Raw genomic sequence first — 16,313 nt, forward strand, 5'->3', positions numbered from 1 at the left:
TTGTAGTGAGTTCAAAGTGTCAGTTTTTGAAACATATTCCTTGACTAGAAAAAGAGATGTCTATAAATAATCACAAAGCTATCAGTCTTATTAAGGCAGTAAATCTAACTACTAATCCTGAAACCTGTTTGTATAAAAGTTCAAAGAATATGGCTACAGTTTACTTAAAATACTTTGAAATACTTTATTAATTCGCAGAAAATATTTCCAAAGTTCAATTTTACTTTAAATGAGTTACCTCAAATGATGCAAAAATTTTGCCAAGAGTTGTAAATAGCCTGAACAGTAACAAAATTGGGGACTGTTGGAAGTTCCTATGGTTAGTCACCATGACAAACTGGCTGAATCCTGGTACTGCTGCTGTCACTCCAAGCAAGAATGAAGGATGTGATGGGACTTCAACTGTGCTTGAAATTCCCAATCCTAATTCAACATCTCCCAAGTGTTAGCATCATACAAAGACAAGAACCTTGTACTCCACTTTGTTAAATTCAGCTGTGTCAGATCAAATAGAACAGGAGTTGCCACATATCACTGAAAATAGTACTCTAACATTTAATGCTGACACAAATGGCTAAATGCAGTGAATCTTTTATTGGTGAAGATACCATTTCCAAGATGCAAAATACCTCTTCCATACAATAAATTTATATCAAAGCAAATTAAATCAAAAATCTTTATCAAATTTTTCCATACAAGTTTCCTGTAATGTATCCTAGAACCTCTACCAACTAGAAAAGGATGCTTACAAAATTTCAGTTTCTGACAAGTCTAATCTTGCAAGAGAATGCTCCTCATAGATGCAAAAGGGTTAAATATATACAGTGAGTGAGACATTCACGTTTGTTTTCTTTGCTGAATAAATACATTTTCAAAGAAAATACTCTTCATAGGCAACACTTAGCACATGTAACAGTGTCTTTTCAGTATATCTCTTGAAAATAAATGCAACTGTTACCATGCTGTCAGGCAAGAAACCACAGTACTGTAGTCCCCTCTGAAGCTCTAAATACATGTTAATAAAAATCAAGTGTTCCTCCCAGTACCAAATGGGTAGTATTCAGGGAAATCATGAATAATTTTTAGTGCTTCATTGTAGAGTTCCAGATCTGAAAGAGAGCAGAGAAAATGGTTATAATGCATAAGTTCAATTCCCCACAAGTCACTGACAACATTCAAGCGCTGCTTATTTTAAAGCAGTACTGTTGAGAGACCCCAGTCTCCCTCAAGCTCCTGTTTTCCCATGGCAGGAACACTCATTGCTTCTTTTCTGGAGGGTTCCTTGTTGGCTTGTTTTCTGGAGGGTTACTTCGAGGCCTGCTAGCTGCACAACCACACAAGGTGTAGGGCAAGGTGAGAACCACGTGGTCAGGAGTGGGAGAACAGTGAGGCCACAGCAATGATCTAGACTGGCTCCAGCATTGAGTCACTTCCTACAGTTTAACTGTAAACCACTGTATTTGGTACAGAACTTCTCTCATGACACTTTTCTACACCCTGTATTTTATCTGGCAGCTTGAAGAAAGACCTTGTCTGTTAAAAAAAGGTAACTAGGTTTTCCCTTCTTATTTACTGAAGACAAGTTCAGAACTCAAATGAATATGCCATAATGTATATTCTTACTCACCAAATGAACTTTTATCTTCTCTGAACTGGACATATGATGCACACATGATGGTTGCCTGATTTGTTACTCTTCCCACCACTTCAATAACTCCTGAAATCTCCTCATCCAGCTAGAAAACATACCAAAGATGAAATTAGTAACACTAAATAGCTGCTGTTTTTACTGCACAGATAGGAACTCTCCACAGCTGATGGTTTGTTCATGACAGATTCTGTTCCATGTCAAACAATACAGTACTACTGGACAGCCTGGTCACCCTCCCCCCAAAAAACCCACAAAAACCTTGATCCACTTAGAGATTTACAGGTTTTGCAATAGCCAATTCAATACCACAAAAAAAAAAAAATTACTAAGACACATCAGAGGAAAGATGCTGGTTCATAAGTATATAAAACTGTGTCATTTCATCACTGAACAGAGACTAATCTAGGACACAGAGAGAGAACAATTCTAATTTTAATGCATTCAAACCTGTGTCAATTACAGAACTCTTACAGAGCTAAGGAGGTGTCACACATTCCAGCGAGCAGTTCCAGTGTTCACATTCAGAAGGCATATCTGGAAATAATTTCTTAAGTAATCTGTCAGTAAGTGTTCAGAATACAAAGATACTGTCACTAATAAGCCTTTGGTGGAACAAAGGAAAAAAAGGCTAAAAATTATATCTTACACCAAAATAATACAGCTTGCATGTTTTCTTTAAGATACAAATTTTAACAGTGCAGTACCATTTTGGTAATGCTCTTCCAATATCTAAGTCTTGTTTTTTACTTTCTAGTAAGTCTTCTGGAATAATTCCCTCCCCACAATTTTGGGTCCTCTGTTGAAAGAGGGAACTAGACATGCACAAAGAGTGAAATATATTGAAAGGGAAAAAAGTTAGCAAGCATTTTGATTAGCAAATCTGTTAAGTTTCCCCACTGACACTGGGTGAACTGGAGAGATGAAACCTTGTTTTTTTGCACGCACCAGTTTCTCCCAAGGCAGTGGGGCACAGACAGAAGTGCCCAGCACTACAGCTTTGCATTTACAGAGTTCAACCACTTACACCGTTAGAGAAAATATTACAGAATTGGTCAGATGCTAACATCTGAATTTTTTACAACCCAAGGCAGGAAATGTTTTCACAAACTCAAGAAAAAGCTAAGAGACATTTTGTTGCAGTTTGATGTCAGCAATTTTCACATTTATAAGACAAAACTCTGCCAGATTAAACAGCATTTTTCATCAACAGTGACAGACTCTTGTCTTGAAAGACTGAGAGAGTACAATATACAATTGTTTCCCATGGAAATGGCAAGGTTTCTCAGCATTTAACAACTCATTCAGAGAAAAAGATGTAAATATACACATGCACTGAGTCAAGCTAGAGCATTTGCCATCACAATTAAAATAATTTTTTATCTACAAGATTTCTTGGTGGAAAAAACATACTTAGAAGAGAATGTCGAATTATTATTATTATTTCAGTGGTAGGTGATAACAAAAGAGGCAGTAGTTTTGTTCAGTAGTTCTAATTATATCTTATACCCATTGCATTAATTGCTTGCGGTTTTGTTTAAGAAAGAATGATTCAAGCTAACTATGGAATTTACTGAAACGCTATGACCAAAGAATTCTAAGAGGATGAAACAATGTTAAGTCAGAAAAACTCTTTAATGAAAACACCATGTTCTTTTTGATTATAGAAGCTATAAGAAAATGAGAGGAAAGACTGAAATTAAAATAAAGCTAATAAACGTAGTGGAATGTATTACACGGTGAACAACTAATAGAGTAAGACGAAATAGCCAGACAGGGGTGTGTCTGACAAAGAATGAGTTCTGTCTTAGCACCAGCTGAAAATTGATCAAGACTAAGGCAGCTCATGGGTAAGAAGGCTGACTACAAGTTAGCTGAAAGATGCAAGAAAGAGAGGCAATGAAATACAGGTGGAAAAACTCAAAACATGGAAGGCATGTACGGGTTTCAGAAGAGACAAAACCTCCGGAATCCACAAGAGGCGGCATCAAGTATTTCCAAAACACTCCTTAACTTACAGGCTCGCTCAGCTCCACAGTCGTGTGCTTTCCGAGTCCATCCGTAAGCACGACGAGCTTCCCGCTAGAATGAATCTACAAAAGAACATTTGATTCCAGAAAAAAGGCCTGTGCGCTCCAGAGGCGGCCGGGAGCGCCACAGCCTTGGCCGCCTCAGCCGCTTCTTTCCCGCAGAGCCGCGTCCGCCTCCCGCCCGCTCCCAGGCCGCCTGTGGCCGCCGGGCTGCCCCCGGGACGGCGCCAGCCCCTCCCCGCAGAGCCCCGGGGCAGCCCCGTCCCCGCTCCCGGAGCCCGCCCGGCACCCCGCGCACCTTCTCGACGCGCCCCACGAAGCAGACGGGCTGCCCGATGTGCTGCGCCAGCTGCCCCGTGGCGATGCGCGGCCGCGGCACCTCGTGGATGTCGCCCATCGCCGGCGCCGCTTCCCGCCTTCTGCAGAGGGAGGGACGCGGCCCCGGGAACGCCGCGGCCGGGGCGGGACTTCCCTTCCGCCCGAGGCGACCCGGAAGCGGAGGCGGAGGCCGGTGAGAGCGGCGGCGGCAGCGGGAGGGTGGGTGATGGAGGGGCGGCTGTCGGTGCTGCCGCGGCGGGGAGGGCGGCGGGGCCGCGCCCCGGGCAGGCCGGGGGAGCCGGCCGTCAGCTTCCAGCCCTGTCCTGTCATTGAATCCTTGGAAATCGCCCCGTACTTCCCCTCCCCGGCGTTTTCCCTCTCCCTTCAGGTACCGGTTCCGCTCAGGTGTAGATTGGCAGCGTGCCCTGGCAGCCAAGAGGGCAGGAGGCGGCCTGGGGTGCATCAAACACGGTGCAGACAGAGGAGCCTGTCCCGCTGTAGTCAGCGCTGGTGTGGCCTCACCTGGCATATTGTGTAGTTCTGGGCTCTGCAGAGGAGCGAATCAAAGCTGGTGAAGGTAGTGGTCTGTGAGAATCAGCTAAGGACTTCGGGTTTGCCTGGTTTGGAGTAAAGGAGGCTGAGAATTATTCTCATCATTCTGCGGCTTCCTGAGGAGGGGAAGCAAAGACACGAGATGCTGGTCTCTTCTCCCTGGTATCCAGTGGATATCTCAGGGTATGTGGCAGTGATTCAAAGCTGCACCAGAAGTTGTTTACGTTGAACATTAGGAAGCATTTCTCTTCTGAGAGGGTAGTCAAACTGAAACTGGCTTTCTAGAGAGGTGGTCCATGCCCCAAGCCTGTCAGTGTTTAAGAGGCATTTGGAAAATGCCCTTAACAATGTGCCTTTTTTTTTTTTTTTCTTCATCCTCCCTGAAGTGGCCAGGCAGTTGGACCACATGATCACTGTAGATTCTTTCCAACTGAGCTATTCTATTAATTATGACAGATGGATGTAGGACAAATATAGCATCTGGACATGACACTTGCATGCATCTTATCTTTTTCCGTGTGTTTTCCCAATTAATCCCTGGCATTGATAGGTTCCTCCCAATTGCTTTTGTGGCAAAGGTGACTCATATCCCAATCTGCATTTGACGTGGTGTTGCCAGCAGGTGGAGGGAGCTGCTGCTTCCCCTCTGCTGAGCACCAGTGAGGCACCAGAGTGCTGGGTGCAAGGGCTCATGTGGACATACTGGTGATGAGAGGCCAGAGAAGGGTCACAGCAATGATTGAGACTGGACCATCTTAAATATGACAAAAGACTGAGAGAGCTGCAACTGTTTACCCTAGAGAGGAGAAGGCTCAGAAGGCTCTTATTCATTAATATAAATACCTCAAGGAAGGGTGCACAGAGGACAGTCAGGCTTTATTCAGCTGTGCCCAGTGAAAGGAACAGGGGCAAAAGGTACAAACTGAAACACAGGAACATCAGGGAGCGCTTTTGTCACCATGAGAGTGACCAAGCTCTGATACAGGTTGCCCAGAGAGGTTGTGGGGTCCCCGTCCTTGGAGGTACTCAAAAGCCACCTGGATATGGTCCTGAACAGCCAGGTCTAAGATGGTTCTCCTTAAGTAGGGGGTTGGACAAGGTGGCCTCTGAAGGTCCCTTCCAAGTGCACTCATTCTGTGGCTGTGATGTCCTTTTATTTTCCAAGACTGGTGTTTCAGGAAGTACTTGGGAAAATCTAACTCTGCTCTGGCTTAAAAGGACAATCACGAAACTGCCTGTGTGCTGACTGTCTCTTGTAGCCAGGCACGGCCCGTTCAGCTTGCTAACCAGTACCAAGTGGTTTGGTTAGGTGGCTGGGCTAGTGTTGTTATATGGCAGTGGCTTGTGTCAGCTTGCCAAGGAAACAAGCTGTGCAGAGCCAGCATGTGATCAGGGAGTGCTCTGGACTTAAATCTTATATGAGATTTAGCTGCTTGCTGTCCCCTCAGTGTCGCTGTGACATTCACCTGTTCAGTATTTCATTTGCAAGAAAATACCCTCACCTCCCTAGCATATCTTCAGATTTTTGAAAGGAGAGATCTCATCACTGGAGCTGTTGGAGCGAGGTGCAGCAGGCTGCTGCACAGTGGCCCTTCTAGGGCTGAAGAGTTTGAAAGGTCAGCATCGAGAAAAACATGTACAAGTTCTTACAAATGTGTGTCTGTATCACACTTAGCAGCTGTTGAAGGTTTGCATTCAAAAGAAAATTGTTTGAAGGGAAAACAGTGGGCTTCAGCCTGTCAAGTATTGTGTTTCACTAACACCTAGCTTTCTCTTTTTGCATTTCCTGTCTTCAGGGTTTTGAATGTTTACATCAGTTTAAGTGCTGTTATTTCACTCCTGGCTTTGTTTTTGTCACCTGTGCTTTTATTGTCTGACTTGGTTGTGGCTGATTTTTTATGATTCAGCCTCTTCAAGTGTTTTTATATTACGGTAATTTGGGTTATATAGCTCTTGTATTTCTGCTTTCCTTAAATTTTATAAAAGCATTAAATAGAAATACAAACACTTTATGTAATACAGAAAAAAAAATCTTTGTTAATGTTTCATTATACATAAATCCCTTTTTAAAAAAGAATGGGTTTCTTGTGGTACTTTTGGTTCTTCTGCTTTCAAGAAATATGAACTAAAGAACCATGACTAATGTTAATGCCAGAGCAAAAAATTATTTTTTTTTTTTTCCTTCTTCATGTAGTAACTTAGACTAGGCCAAAAGCTTTTAAACTGTTCTTTTGGTGTCACAGAGAATATTTTCAACACACATATTCTTGACTCTTAAATTGGTTGTTTTCATGATAAGAAGGATTGCACAGGGCTGTAAACATCTTGCTCTTTTGCTGATTGCTGCTTTATTGGTGAATCACAGCAGATGGTAGTATGGAAGTGAGAATTGCTCTGATGCTCTGTTTGCTTTTTCCATAGATTGTCTATCTTAAGCTGCTAGATGTGAAATTATTCCAGTTCTTTCTTTAAGGTCAGTTTTGTGTTTTCTTCTGTCCTCATTTCATCATTTATGTAATCACTGGCAGTGTCACTGCAATTCTGCTTTGCTGTATTGCTGGGCATTGTCTCTTCATCTTAGTCTGCATCTTTGGTGTTTTTAACATTAAATTATGATTCTTCTCTGGTTTTGTGAACATTCAGAAAAGGCTGAAAATCAATAGTATATATACTAAGATCTTTGTTGTATAGAAAAACTTTATTGGATTTAACATATTGGTTTGGCTCAAAGGTCGCCTATAGTTCTTGTTAAGGGGACTGACAAAATGCAGGAGGAATAAATTAACCCCTTTGTGCAGCTCTGTAACTCATCTTTGTCCAGTGCCTCGTATGTTCTCAGAGCCTCATAGAAACACAAAATATTTTTTGCGGCCTCACAGAATTGCTGTAGCTCAGAGCTTATTATTTGCTAATGACTGAAGCTGTGCCAAAAGCATTATTCTTAACTATCAGCGATTGTGTTCACTTTTTTTGTAAGAGAGAAACATGAGGAGGAAGGGAATTGCATATTCCTACCAAGGGAGATTTTTATCTTTAGGCAGTGAATTCAATTTCAGGTCTCCTATAGAAATAAAATTAATCCCATCTGGAAGGGAAAAGTGCTGTGCTATATAGCAGAAATGACTGCAGGAATGTGGTACTATCTCTGAATGGTGGGTGTATTTTGTGTGATTTTGTGCTGACAGCTTTTTAAAAAAACCCCCACAAGTAAGTGTTTTTTTCCTCAGGTCTGTGTGACTGTGCATCCAGGTCTCCAAACTTCCAGTTTAATTTTTACTCTGAAATGAAACTTGTATGAAACTGGTTGTTCTGAGCTTTCATTACCTGAAACCTCATCTTATCTAAAAGTAGTAAAACTGCAGCCTGATTCTGCAAGAGCTTAAACTGTGTCCTTATCTTCAAGAGCACGAGTGTTTCCATTCAGCTCTGTGTTTCTTTGTTGGATAGGGGCTTTGTTCTGTTTTTAACATGTGATTCAAGAAATTTAGTGGTTGCATTTCCCGTTGCTGGGGAGATTTATGTTTACTTTTGAAGTAGCACAGTTGATAAGATTCTTAAAAGAGCATCACAAATGCATTGCCTGTCTACAGTCTTTCCCTTACCCATGCTGTACTGTCTATAGCTCTGGTTTTTGTTTCTGTGCCAGCTCTATTTTTTGTTTTTGTGCCACCCCTCTTTTTTTTTTTTTTAATAATTCTTTGTTTTTTAGTTTATACTTAATGGTGTGTTCAACAAAGCTACCGAAAAGCTGAAAGTAATAGTTGGTGAGCTCTTCCTTCAACAAGAAAATCTACACAACTTTTGTTTCTAAGAGGCTGCTAGAGAAGGAAACATGTTAGTCTTTTTAAAATGTGGTTTTTATACTGCCTCCCCACATTCACAGGCACAAAATACAGCAGGTTCTGTTTTCCTAGTGCTGGACTGGTGATTTTAACAGAGTAAGGATTGAGGCCCAAGCTTTGGATGTACTTTCGTTCATTTTGCTTGGTTTTCTGCCTCAGACAAACCGATATGTGGGTTTTGATTGTAATTTTGTTTAGTTTGGGTTTTTTGTTTTCTGTTAGAGAAATACTGCTGGCAGTGGAATTAAGCTACATCAGAAACCGAAAATTCCAAAATGAAGATCAGCACTTATGTATGTAGATAAGATGAATCCTTTGGGTTTAAAAAAAAAAATAGGATAGTGTCAACGACAGTAAAAAATCTAGTATGTGAAAGTGCTTGTAACCTTAATTTGGCTAGATCAAATTGTCCTGATTGCTAATTTACTCTGAATTTAAATGCCTATTATCTTTTAAGCAGTGACGTTTAGGTATGTTAAGTATGGAGGATTTAAAAGACTAAAAGTGCATGGTTCCCTACACAAGCCTTTTGTGCCATGTATATACTGATTAAGATGCTTTTCTTTGTGCTACAAAGAAGGGAAGGGGGACATTAAGTGATAGAGCTGAAAACTGTACAATAATGCAGATCTCAAAAGAGAAAAAAATGTGATTGGAGCAACTGCAGCTCTGGCACCTCAAGTGACTAACTGGAATCTGAGCCTTTACCAAAGCTATCTGTAAGATTTTGCACATCAAGTTGATTTTGCTTCTTGTTGTGGCACACTTAGGATGAAGGTAAAATTGCATTTTAAACTGTTCCACAAATGCCTCTCCTTCATACATCATTGGAGCAGAAACCTGACTCTCAAGCATTACAGCACAGGTTTTTACCACTTGAGCTATGGGACTGACAACCCTAATTGGTAGCAGGAGAAGACTTATTCCCTCAGGGCTGAAAAAGGAATATGCTGCTGGCGCCATGTGTTGAGCCTGGGTGTGGGGGGAGGTAAGGAATAAATGAGATAATTAGGATTTTCTACTGTGTAATCTCCATGGAACTGGAAATATCACTATTTCTTTTGCTAAGGTAGGAAAACAAGTGAAAAGGAATAAAGTGCTGTAAGATATCATTTTTTAAAAATAACTGCGTTCCTGGGATTGGATCACAGAATAGTTTGTTCTGTTTTTGTGCACATTAATGTAGTTTATTTGGTGGCCAGAAGTTGCACTGTGTCAGCATCAGCAAGCAGGCCAGGCTGTGGGCTATTCAGTCTTCAAGTCTCAGGTATCAGGCCACAGTTTGAATAGTTGCTGCTTTTGCCATGATCTATTTATACACTGTTCCAGGCCAGTGCTTGCACTTCACACAGGACTTTCTGGAGTGTACAATCACTTGTAACAGCAAGATTTTAGGTAGTTTATATGAATAGTCAGTACTTAGTCGCCAAGGGTCCCTGGCCAGGGCAAAAAAAGTCTTGTTTATGGTATCATGAATATTTGGGTGGGGAATGAAGAACTCCAGCAAGTAGTTAATCCAGGATTCTTATCTTTCTTTTTTCTTTTTTTTTTTTTAATCTGCACATTTCACAGTAGCACTCTTCACTTTTTCCCACATTCTAAAGATTCTTCTTTGTTAAATTCAGTGTGAAATAATGTTACTGAAACTTGACTCTGTATTCCTCTTTAATTCTTTACCCTGGAGTCCTTTCCTCTGTTGGAGATGTATATTTGATGTTGCTATTGATTTGTCAGTCCCTTCTCTGTAACATGTTGATGTCTGCAAAATACATCAGAATTCTGCTCCTCAAACTCTGCTTCAAAGTTGAAATTACATTATTCTACCTTTCCCAATTTTATATGGGTATTTTAGTAGAGAAGGTCTTTGCATGCCTTTATTTAAGCCTTCCTCTTTGTGTTCAGCACATAATGTGTTTCAGCCAGACCACAGGCTGCTCCATGGATTGGTGTTGTCCAGGGGTCCAAGTTCAGCCTTTGAGTGACCCTCATGGGTCCCTTCATGGGTTTTTAGTATTTTTGTCCTATTTAAGCTACTCATAATTGCTTCTATGTAATCTTCCAGTCCTGAGAGAGGGGATACTGAGCATTTTCTTCTGCAGTCCATGGTTTTATCCCAATTGTTTCCTTGTTTTGTTCTAGCAGTGGAGCTGCCTTGGAAGATTCTTTTAATCAATTATTGTTGCAAAAAATTGCTACAAATGATTTTGCTGCTTTTTCTTTTAAGGAAATCATTGGTAACTGTTAATCAAACATACTCAACTGTTAGGCTGTCTTTAAGATTGTGAACTGGAAAACTGAAAACAGTTACTGCCCTCTTTGAAGAGAAAGCCTGTCTAATCACAATACAAAGTAGCAGAAAAATATGAATACATATTTCATATTTTTGATATAAAATATAAATGCTGAAAGGAGCTTCCATCTTTCATTTTCATTGAGAAAAAGTTTTTGTTAGTTTGTTGTTTGATTTTTTTTGATGATTCCTCTCCATTCATAACTTTGTATAAAAGCCTTCTGTGCTCCACTCTACTCTTGCCTCTTGAAGAAACTTGCTGCATCAACAAGGTAATTTATCTGACACAAAAATGCCTGATATTTCAAATTGGGTAATAAAGATTAGGTATATGGCCTTACTACATACATAGTGTATGATCTGGAGTGCCTGATAACTTGTAACAGCAGAATTTTAGGCAGTTTATATGAATAGTCAGTACTGAGTTGCCACAGGTCCCCAGCAGGACAAAAAAAAGTCTTGTTTGTGATATCTGTTGGTGGTTCTGTTATGTGAACTTACTGTAAGTTCTGTTATCATATGTTTATTTAACATATTTTGTCTTCATTTTAGATAACACCTTAGAAGACAAAAAGAACCCAAAGAGACTATGTTCAGCTTCTTCCGAAAAAGTCAAGATTCAAAGAAGGTCACAGTGCCAGAGAGAGAAGCAGATGGATTTGTTATTGTGGGTAAGTGGTGCTTCTGTATAAAGCGATTCTTTCATCTTTCAAATTTTGATCTTGAAGTTTCTTTGAGATGCTTAGACTAAATGAAATGTTAAGAGAAGGCATGATAAAAATTGTTCAGTATTCTAACTTTTCCTGACAAGTTAATTTTCCTAGTCTGCTCATTTGGACTAAATAGCTGAAGTTTTATTTACATAAGTCTGAACTCATATTCAGGACCACTGAAAATGTAATTTCTTGTTTTCCTTTCATACTGAGTGGGGAGAAGTTACATCCTTACAAAACAGTGATGGTCAAAGTTTAGACTTCTAGCTTTATGATTAGAATTGTGGGAAGGGAATGTCTTACTGCAGTTTTTAAAGGACTGGCTTTTATTCAGGTTCCTTCATTTTCATTTTACCCCCAGACTTTTTGTATTAGAAACCAAGAGATGTTTATGAGTTTCTGGTCATGGTGAATGTAGATGCTCTGTCTCAGAACCTGACTCTTTAGTTTGATAAGAATTAAGCAGTTTGGGGTTTTCAAAGTCTTCTTTTTATTCAAAAACTAATCTGAAATATACACACCTGTGAATTGGCTAAATTTGGAGCTTTGATCGAGGTCTTACAATTTTGCAGGTCAGCTTAAGTGTGCAGAAGAGAAAAAAAAATTGCTGTTATGCCAAAACTGATCCTTTTCTTTTTTCTCTTTTGACAATTTGTTTTCCTCCTTGTGAATCTGTCATCATCAATATTCAGCTTCTTCTGCTCTGATTTACTGACTCATTCTTATCAGGAATCTCACAGTGTTTCTCTGTTTAATTGTTACTTCTTCTTGAGCATTTTCAAGTTAGAGAAGCCCTTACATTATTGAAGTCTACAGTATGAGAGACTATTGGAACCCTTTCTGAGAACTTAGATTTCTGGCAAAAGTTCTCCATTAAAACAAATCTGTTTCACATCTGTGACTGTGTTGTCATGCTTAATGGCTGCTTTCCACTAGATTTTGTTCACCTGCAGCAGTTCTGATGGCTACATCAAGTCACTCCAGCATTTGCATTGTGGAAGGGTCAAAGGAGACACATAATTATCATCCCCAAAAAGTCTGGACACCATTTAGCATTTCAGTTTCTATAATATGCAGAATTCTGCACCCAAATGTTGCTATGTCCTGATTGTGCATTCAATTTAGCTTCATTCCTTTTTCCTGAAATACTATCAGTGTCTATTTAAACTTTGTTTACATAAATTTGCATAAAATTTATCTGTTAAATATAAATTTAAGAACAATCAATTTCATTTGAGTCTTCTCCTTTTTATTATTTTTTATTTTTTGCTCAGACAGCAGTTAATTTTGCTGTCTGCAATGAAATGGACTGCCCTGGCTGAAGAGCTGCCATCAGCCTTATCAGTGAAGCATATCACTGTCTTGCAAGACAAATGTAGTTGCAGAATTATGGGTCAGGACTTGAGTAGATATTTATCTGGAAGGGGTGTTCTTGTCTAGGAACAGTGTCAGTGGGGAAAAAAAAATCCAAACCACACCACTTAGCCATTCTGTTAGTTACTATTTTGTTACTCAGATGGAATATTCTGAAGCTTTTCTAAACTGGTGTAAAATATTCTGGAAATCCAATTGTAAATACCTTTAACACATCTCAGTAGCAGATTTCTGGGTCCATTAGTGTGAATACTGCTGTAGGCAGTGAACACTCTTGGAGGGAGTGAGAATTTAATTTCTGACATTTTAAGTTGGTTCTTAAACCTAGTCTTTCATTCAGGGCATATAAGAACAAAAAGCCTAGTTCACCAATCTACTGTGGACATAGGAGGAATCTTTCTGTATTGGTTGATATTTGAAAAAGTGAGAAGAAAATTCAGTGCTTTACTGAGAAAGCTCCATCACAGCTATTGCCGTGTCAAATCCCGAGAATGATTTTTTCTTTTCTTTTCATAACTTCTCCAAGTCTTGTTATAAATTGCTATGTTTGAAATATACCTTTTCCTTTTAAAGTATCAATGCATTTGGGAATTCAGTGTCTGACTAGAAAGGTGACTCATGAAAACAGCAGAATCAACAAAACCAACTTTACAGCCTAGCAGCTGAAAGAAATTCTCTGTTTTGGGTTTTGGGGTAAATATTGCATGTGTGGGAGTCAAGCAAAAATAATTTGTAATTGTCTCTCTACAAAATAAATATAAAATATAATTTCCTACCAGAGACTAAAACATTTTTATGTCTAACTACCAGTTCACTTATTTTCTGGGTAGTGGTCATCTCATCTCTTCATGAAGCTGTAAAAATGGTGCCTGTTCTGTAACAAGCAGAACTATTACTCTGAAAAGGGAAAAGAGGCATCTGAAATGGGCATAACACACACAGTTGGTTTTGATGAGTGAATCAAATGCAGAAATATGGAAAAACATTTCAGAGGCTTTCCTGATCATCACAAATTGTTTTTAATGTTAACATTCTGAAAGCCAGAATTAAGAAAACAAGTAATTTTCAGTTAGCTTGGGAATCTTGGAGAGTAGTGGTTCTTTAGGAATTCCTCACGTTTTGTAATAGAAAATAAATTCCAACCTACCATTCATTGCTAGCCTTAGAGAAAAATACAGTTTTAATGCATTTTGGTTTGGCACACAACTAAAAATCTCCCAGCAGTCTCAAAGATCCAAATGTCCTGTAGTCCTAATCTCAGTCTAAGATCAGGAACTGAAAAACTGAGACAGCAATGCTGCTTCCCATGTGTGTTTGGCAAGACAGTCGGAAACTCTGCAAAATCCCCACGGTGCTGATGGTGCAACTGGGGTGGGTGGTTTTTGCTTGAAGCAACTGAAGATCATAGAATGGGTTGGAAGGCACTTTTAAAGATCATTTAGTCCAACCTGCCTCCATGGGCATGAACATCTTTTAATAAACCTTGTCATTCAAAGCTCTGTGCAACCTGACTTTGAATATGACTTTTTGGGCAACCTATTCCAGTGTCTTATCACCCTCATAATTAAAATATCATAAAAATAGCTAAAATCAATTAGAATATTGTTCTGTAGGTCCTCTTTCAAAAGGACTGCGAGAAGTTAGTTTTGGCTTCAGGTTTGGTTTAAGAGCCCGATGTGCAGGGTCTTGTTTACTTTTCCTGAGAGAATTGCAGTGAGCCAGAGGGAGGGAGCAGCCAACGCTGGTGGCTCCAGCAGGCAGGTGAGCCTGCAGCCCAGCGAGGGTGCCAAGGGTGCAGGGGCTTGGGCACAGACCTCCCTGAGGAGCAGGGCAGTGCCACACTCCCTGGACAAGGACACCACAGCTCTGGGGACAGGGCCCAGGGCCAGCTGAGACCCTGGTGCCAGGCACTTCTGCAGGGATCAGACACATCTGAGGCCAGGCCAGGAAGTTGGGTCAGAGCATTGTGGTCACCCAGGTTCCCAGGCATCCCTGCAGGCTGCTTTGGCAAGGACCAAGGAATGAGGCTTCTCCCAGAGCTCTCTGCCTGGCCCTGCTGGATGTGCTCGGGCTGCATTGGGTCTGTGCTGGCCATGGGCACAGAGAGACAGAGCCCTGGCACTGGGCAGGGGCTGCTGAGCCCCGTGCTGTGCTCAGGCCTGGACAGCCAGAGGGTTGTGTTGTCTCTCACTGTGTCTGCAGGCAGCACAGTTCTCTGAAGAACTCTTGATCTGGTTGTTTGACCATGCCTGAGTTCAAGGCTATGTTTACTTTTGAATTGTGTGCTGACAAACCTGATTTTTAAACATATTTAACTTCTGTTTTCTTCCCTGAACCTAGGACAGATTTCACTTTCGTTCTTTAATATGTAAGTTAACATAGGCTGTCATTTCAGAGTTCTGCTCTCAGCTTCAGGTGCAAACCTCTTAACAAGTGGTAGGGAGTATTGGTACTTACAGGGAGCACTTAAGTGTCACCTAAAGGTCATTTTCTGAGATTGGGAAATTTTGTAATGAAGCTTTTTCAATGAGGAAGTACCTAAGGAAAAGTGAACAAGCACAGGATTCTCATCACAGTAGTTATTGTCACAGACACAGGGAGGCTGTGGCCATGATAAGACAGTTTGGAGGAATTTTGTACTAAATATACACTTCTGCACTGTGAACCTCCATACTTTCTACTGGGCTTTCTTAGAGCTATCTAGGACAGCCATCTAGAATTTATGAGCAATTTTTGGTTTAATGCTTATTTGTTAATATTTATCCCTATTGGAGTAAGCACGATTTTTGCCTGTCAGGTTTCCTGTCAATAGAAAATAGACACAGACATAAGAAATTAAGGGTTTTGAAATCTTTTCCAAATAAATAGAATGCTCTGTGATATTTAAATGAGTCTTGGATTTGTTCAATTAATCAGTGTCCCTTCAGTTTCAATGATGATGTTTGAAGAGAAGAAACTCTATAGAGCAAACGTGTTCAGGCTCACACCAGCATCTAAAATGTCACAGAAAAGGAGGTGGGAACTACTGTTTCTCATCCTGTGAGACGAAATACAGTATAAGGCAATTATTTCTTCTTTATTAAAAATACAGAAAAGAACTGGTACTAATACCAGTTGACAGGTAAAAAATTTGAGAACATTTTGTGAGAAGTGGGATGTTGTTGATTTCATGATTACAACCTGCTATGACAAAGTCAGGCTGCAAAAAGAATACACAGGGAGTTTGATAAATTATGGTGACTGATAACAGCTATTCTTATCTTAAAATTTTGGTGGTCAGGTATGACTTACTCTTTTAAGTTAATCTCAGCAAGGCATTTGAACTTTGTCTTATTTCAAGTGAGGTACTTGCACCTTCCTCTGATCTATTCAGTGTCTATATTGTTGAGTTAAATCATCCTTCTTAGGGGATCATCCTCATCTGTAGGCAGGAGTATCCTCACTCCTCTGTGAAACTGTGAAAAGTATGATTTACATCCAGATGAAAGCTTCCCTTTGTCAACTGAACTAATATTGCAGAAGAAATCTTTAATAAATGGGAAATCT

General features: G+C 40.2%; 2 protein-coding genes across 6 annotated transcripts in view; one reads left to right on the forward strand and one right to left on the reverse strand.

Annotated features, from left to right (window-relative positions):
* Window positions 1-159: 159 nt before the first annotated feature.
* On the reverse strand, window positions 160-4,173 carry RPA3 (replication protein A3). The gene is made up of 4 exons (XM_059480307.1): window positions 3,977-4,173; window positions 3,667-3,741; window positions 1,628-1,736; window positions 160-1,109 (listed from the first exon to the last, which is right to left on the reverse strand). The coding sequence occupies exons 1-4, from the start codon at window positions 4,073-4,075 to the stop codon at window positions 1,027-1,029; spliced, it is 366 nt and encodes a 121-aa protein (XP_059336290.1). The 5' UTR covers window positions 4,076-4,173; the 3' UTR covers window positions 160-1,026.
* The window catches only part of UMAD1 (UBAP1-MVB12-associated (UMA) domain containing 1), a 77,939-nt gene continuing 65,794 nt past the window's right edge, over window positions 4,169-16,313 (forward strand). The window contains exons 1-3 of one of the 5 annotated variants that reach the window (XM_059480261.1): window positions 4,190-4,215; window positions 6,059-6,164; window positions 11,233-11,351. In XM_059480261.1, the coding sequence (XP_059336244.1) occupies window positions 11,270-11,351 (82 nt within the window). In that variant the 5' untranslated portion in view covers window positions 4,190-4,215; window positions 6,059-6,164; window positions 11,233-11,269. Of the gene's footprint in view, window positions 4,216-4,262; window positions 4,385-6,058; window positions 6,165-6,969; window positions 7,022-11,232; window positions 11,352-16,313 lie in introns of those variants that run through there. The other 4 variants (XM_059480295.1, XM_059480278.1, XM_059480270.1 and 1 more) reach the window with 4 other exon arrangements.

This window comes from Ammospiza nelsoni, chromosome 1 (genome assembly GCF_027579445.1).
Source record: "Ammospiza nelsoni isolate bAmmNel1 chromosome 1, bAmmNel1.pri, whole genome shotgun sequence".
NCBI classification, from domain to species: Eukaryota; Metazoa; Chordata; class Aves; order Passeriformes; family Passerellidae; genus Ammospiza; species Ammospiza nelsoni.

Bases quoted from the DNA above. Each gene is read 5' to 3' on its own strand.
- RPA3 (XM_059480307.1), bottom strand. From the start codon at position 4,075: ATGGGCGACATCCACGAGGTGCCGCGGCCGCGCATCGCCACGGGGCAG. The intron at 3,742-3,976 runs GTGCGCGGGGTG...GTTCTTTTGTAG, and splicing joins TCGTGGGGCGCGTCGAGAAG to ATTCATTCTAGCGGGAAGCT. The intron at 1,110-1,627 runs GTGAGTAAGAAT...GCTCTCTTTCAG, and splicing joins AGAAGATAAAAGTTCATTTG to ATCTGGAACTCTACAATGAA.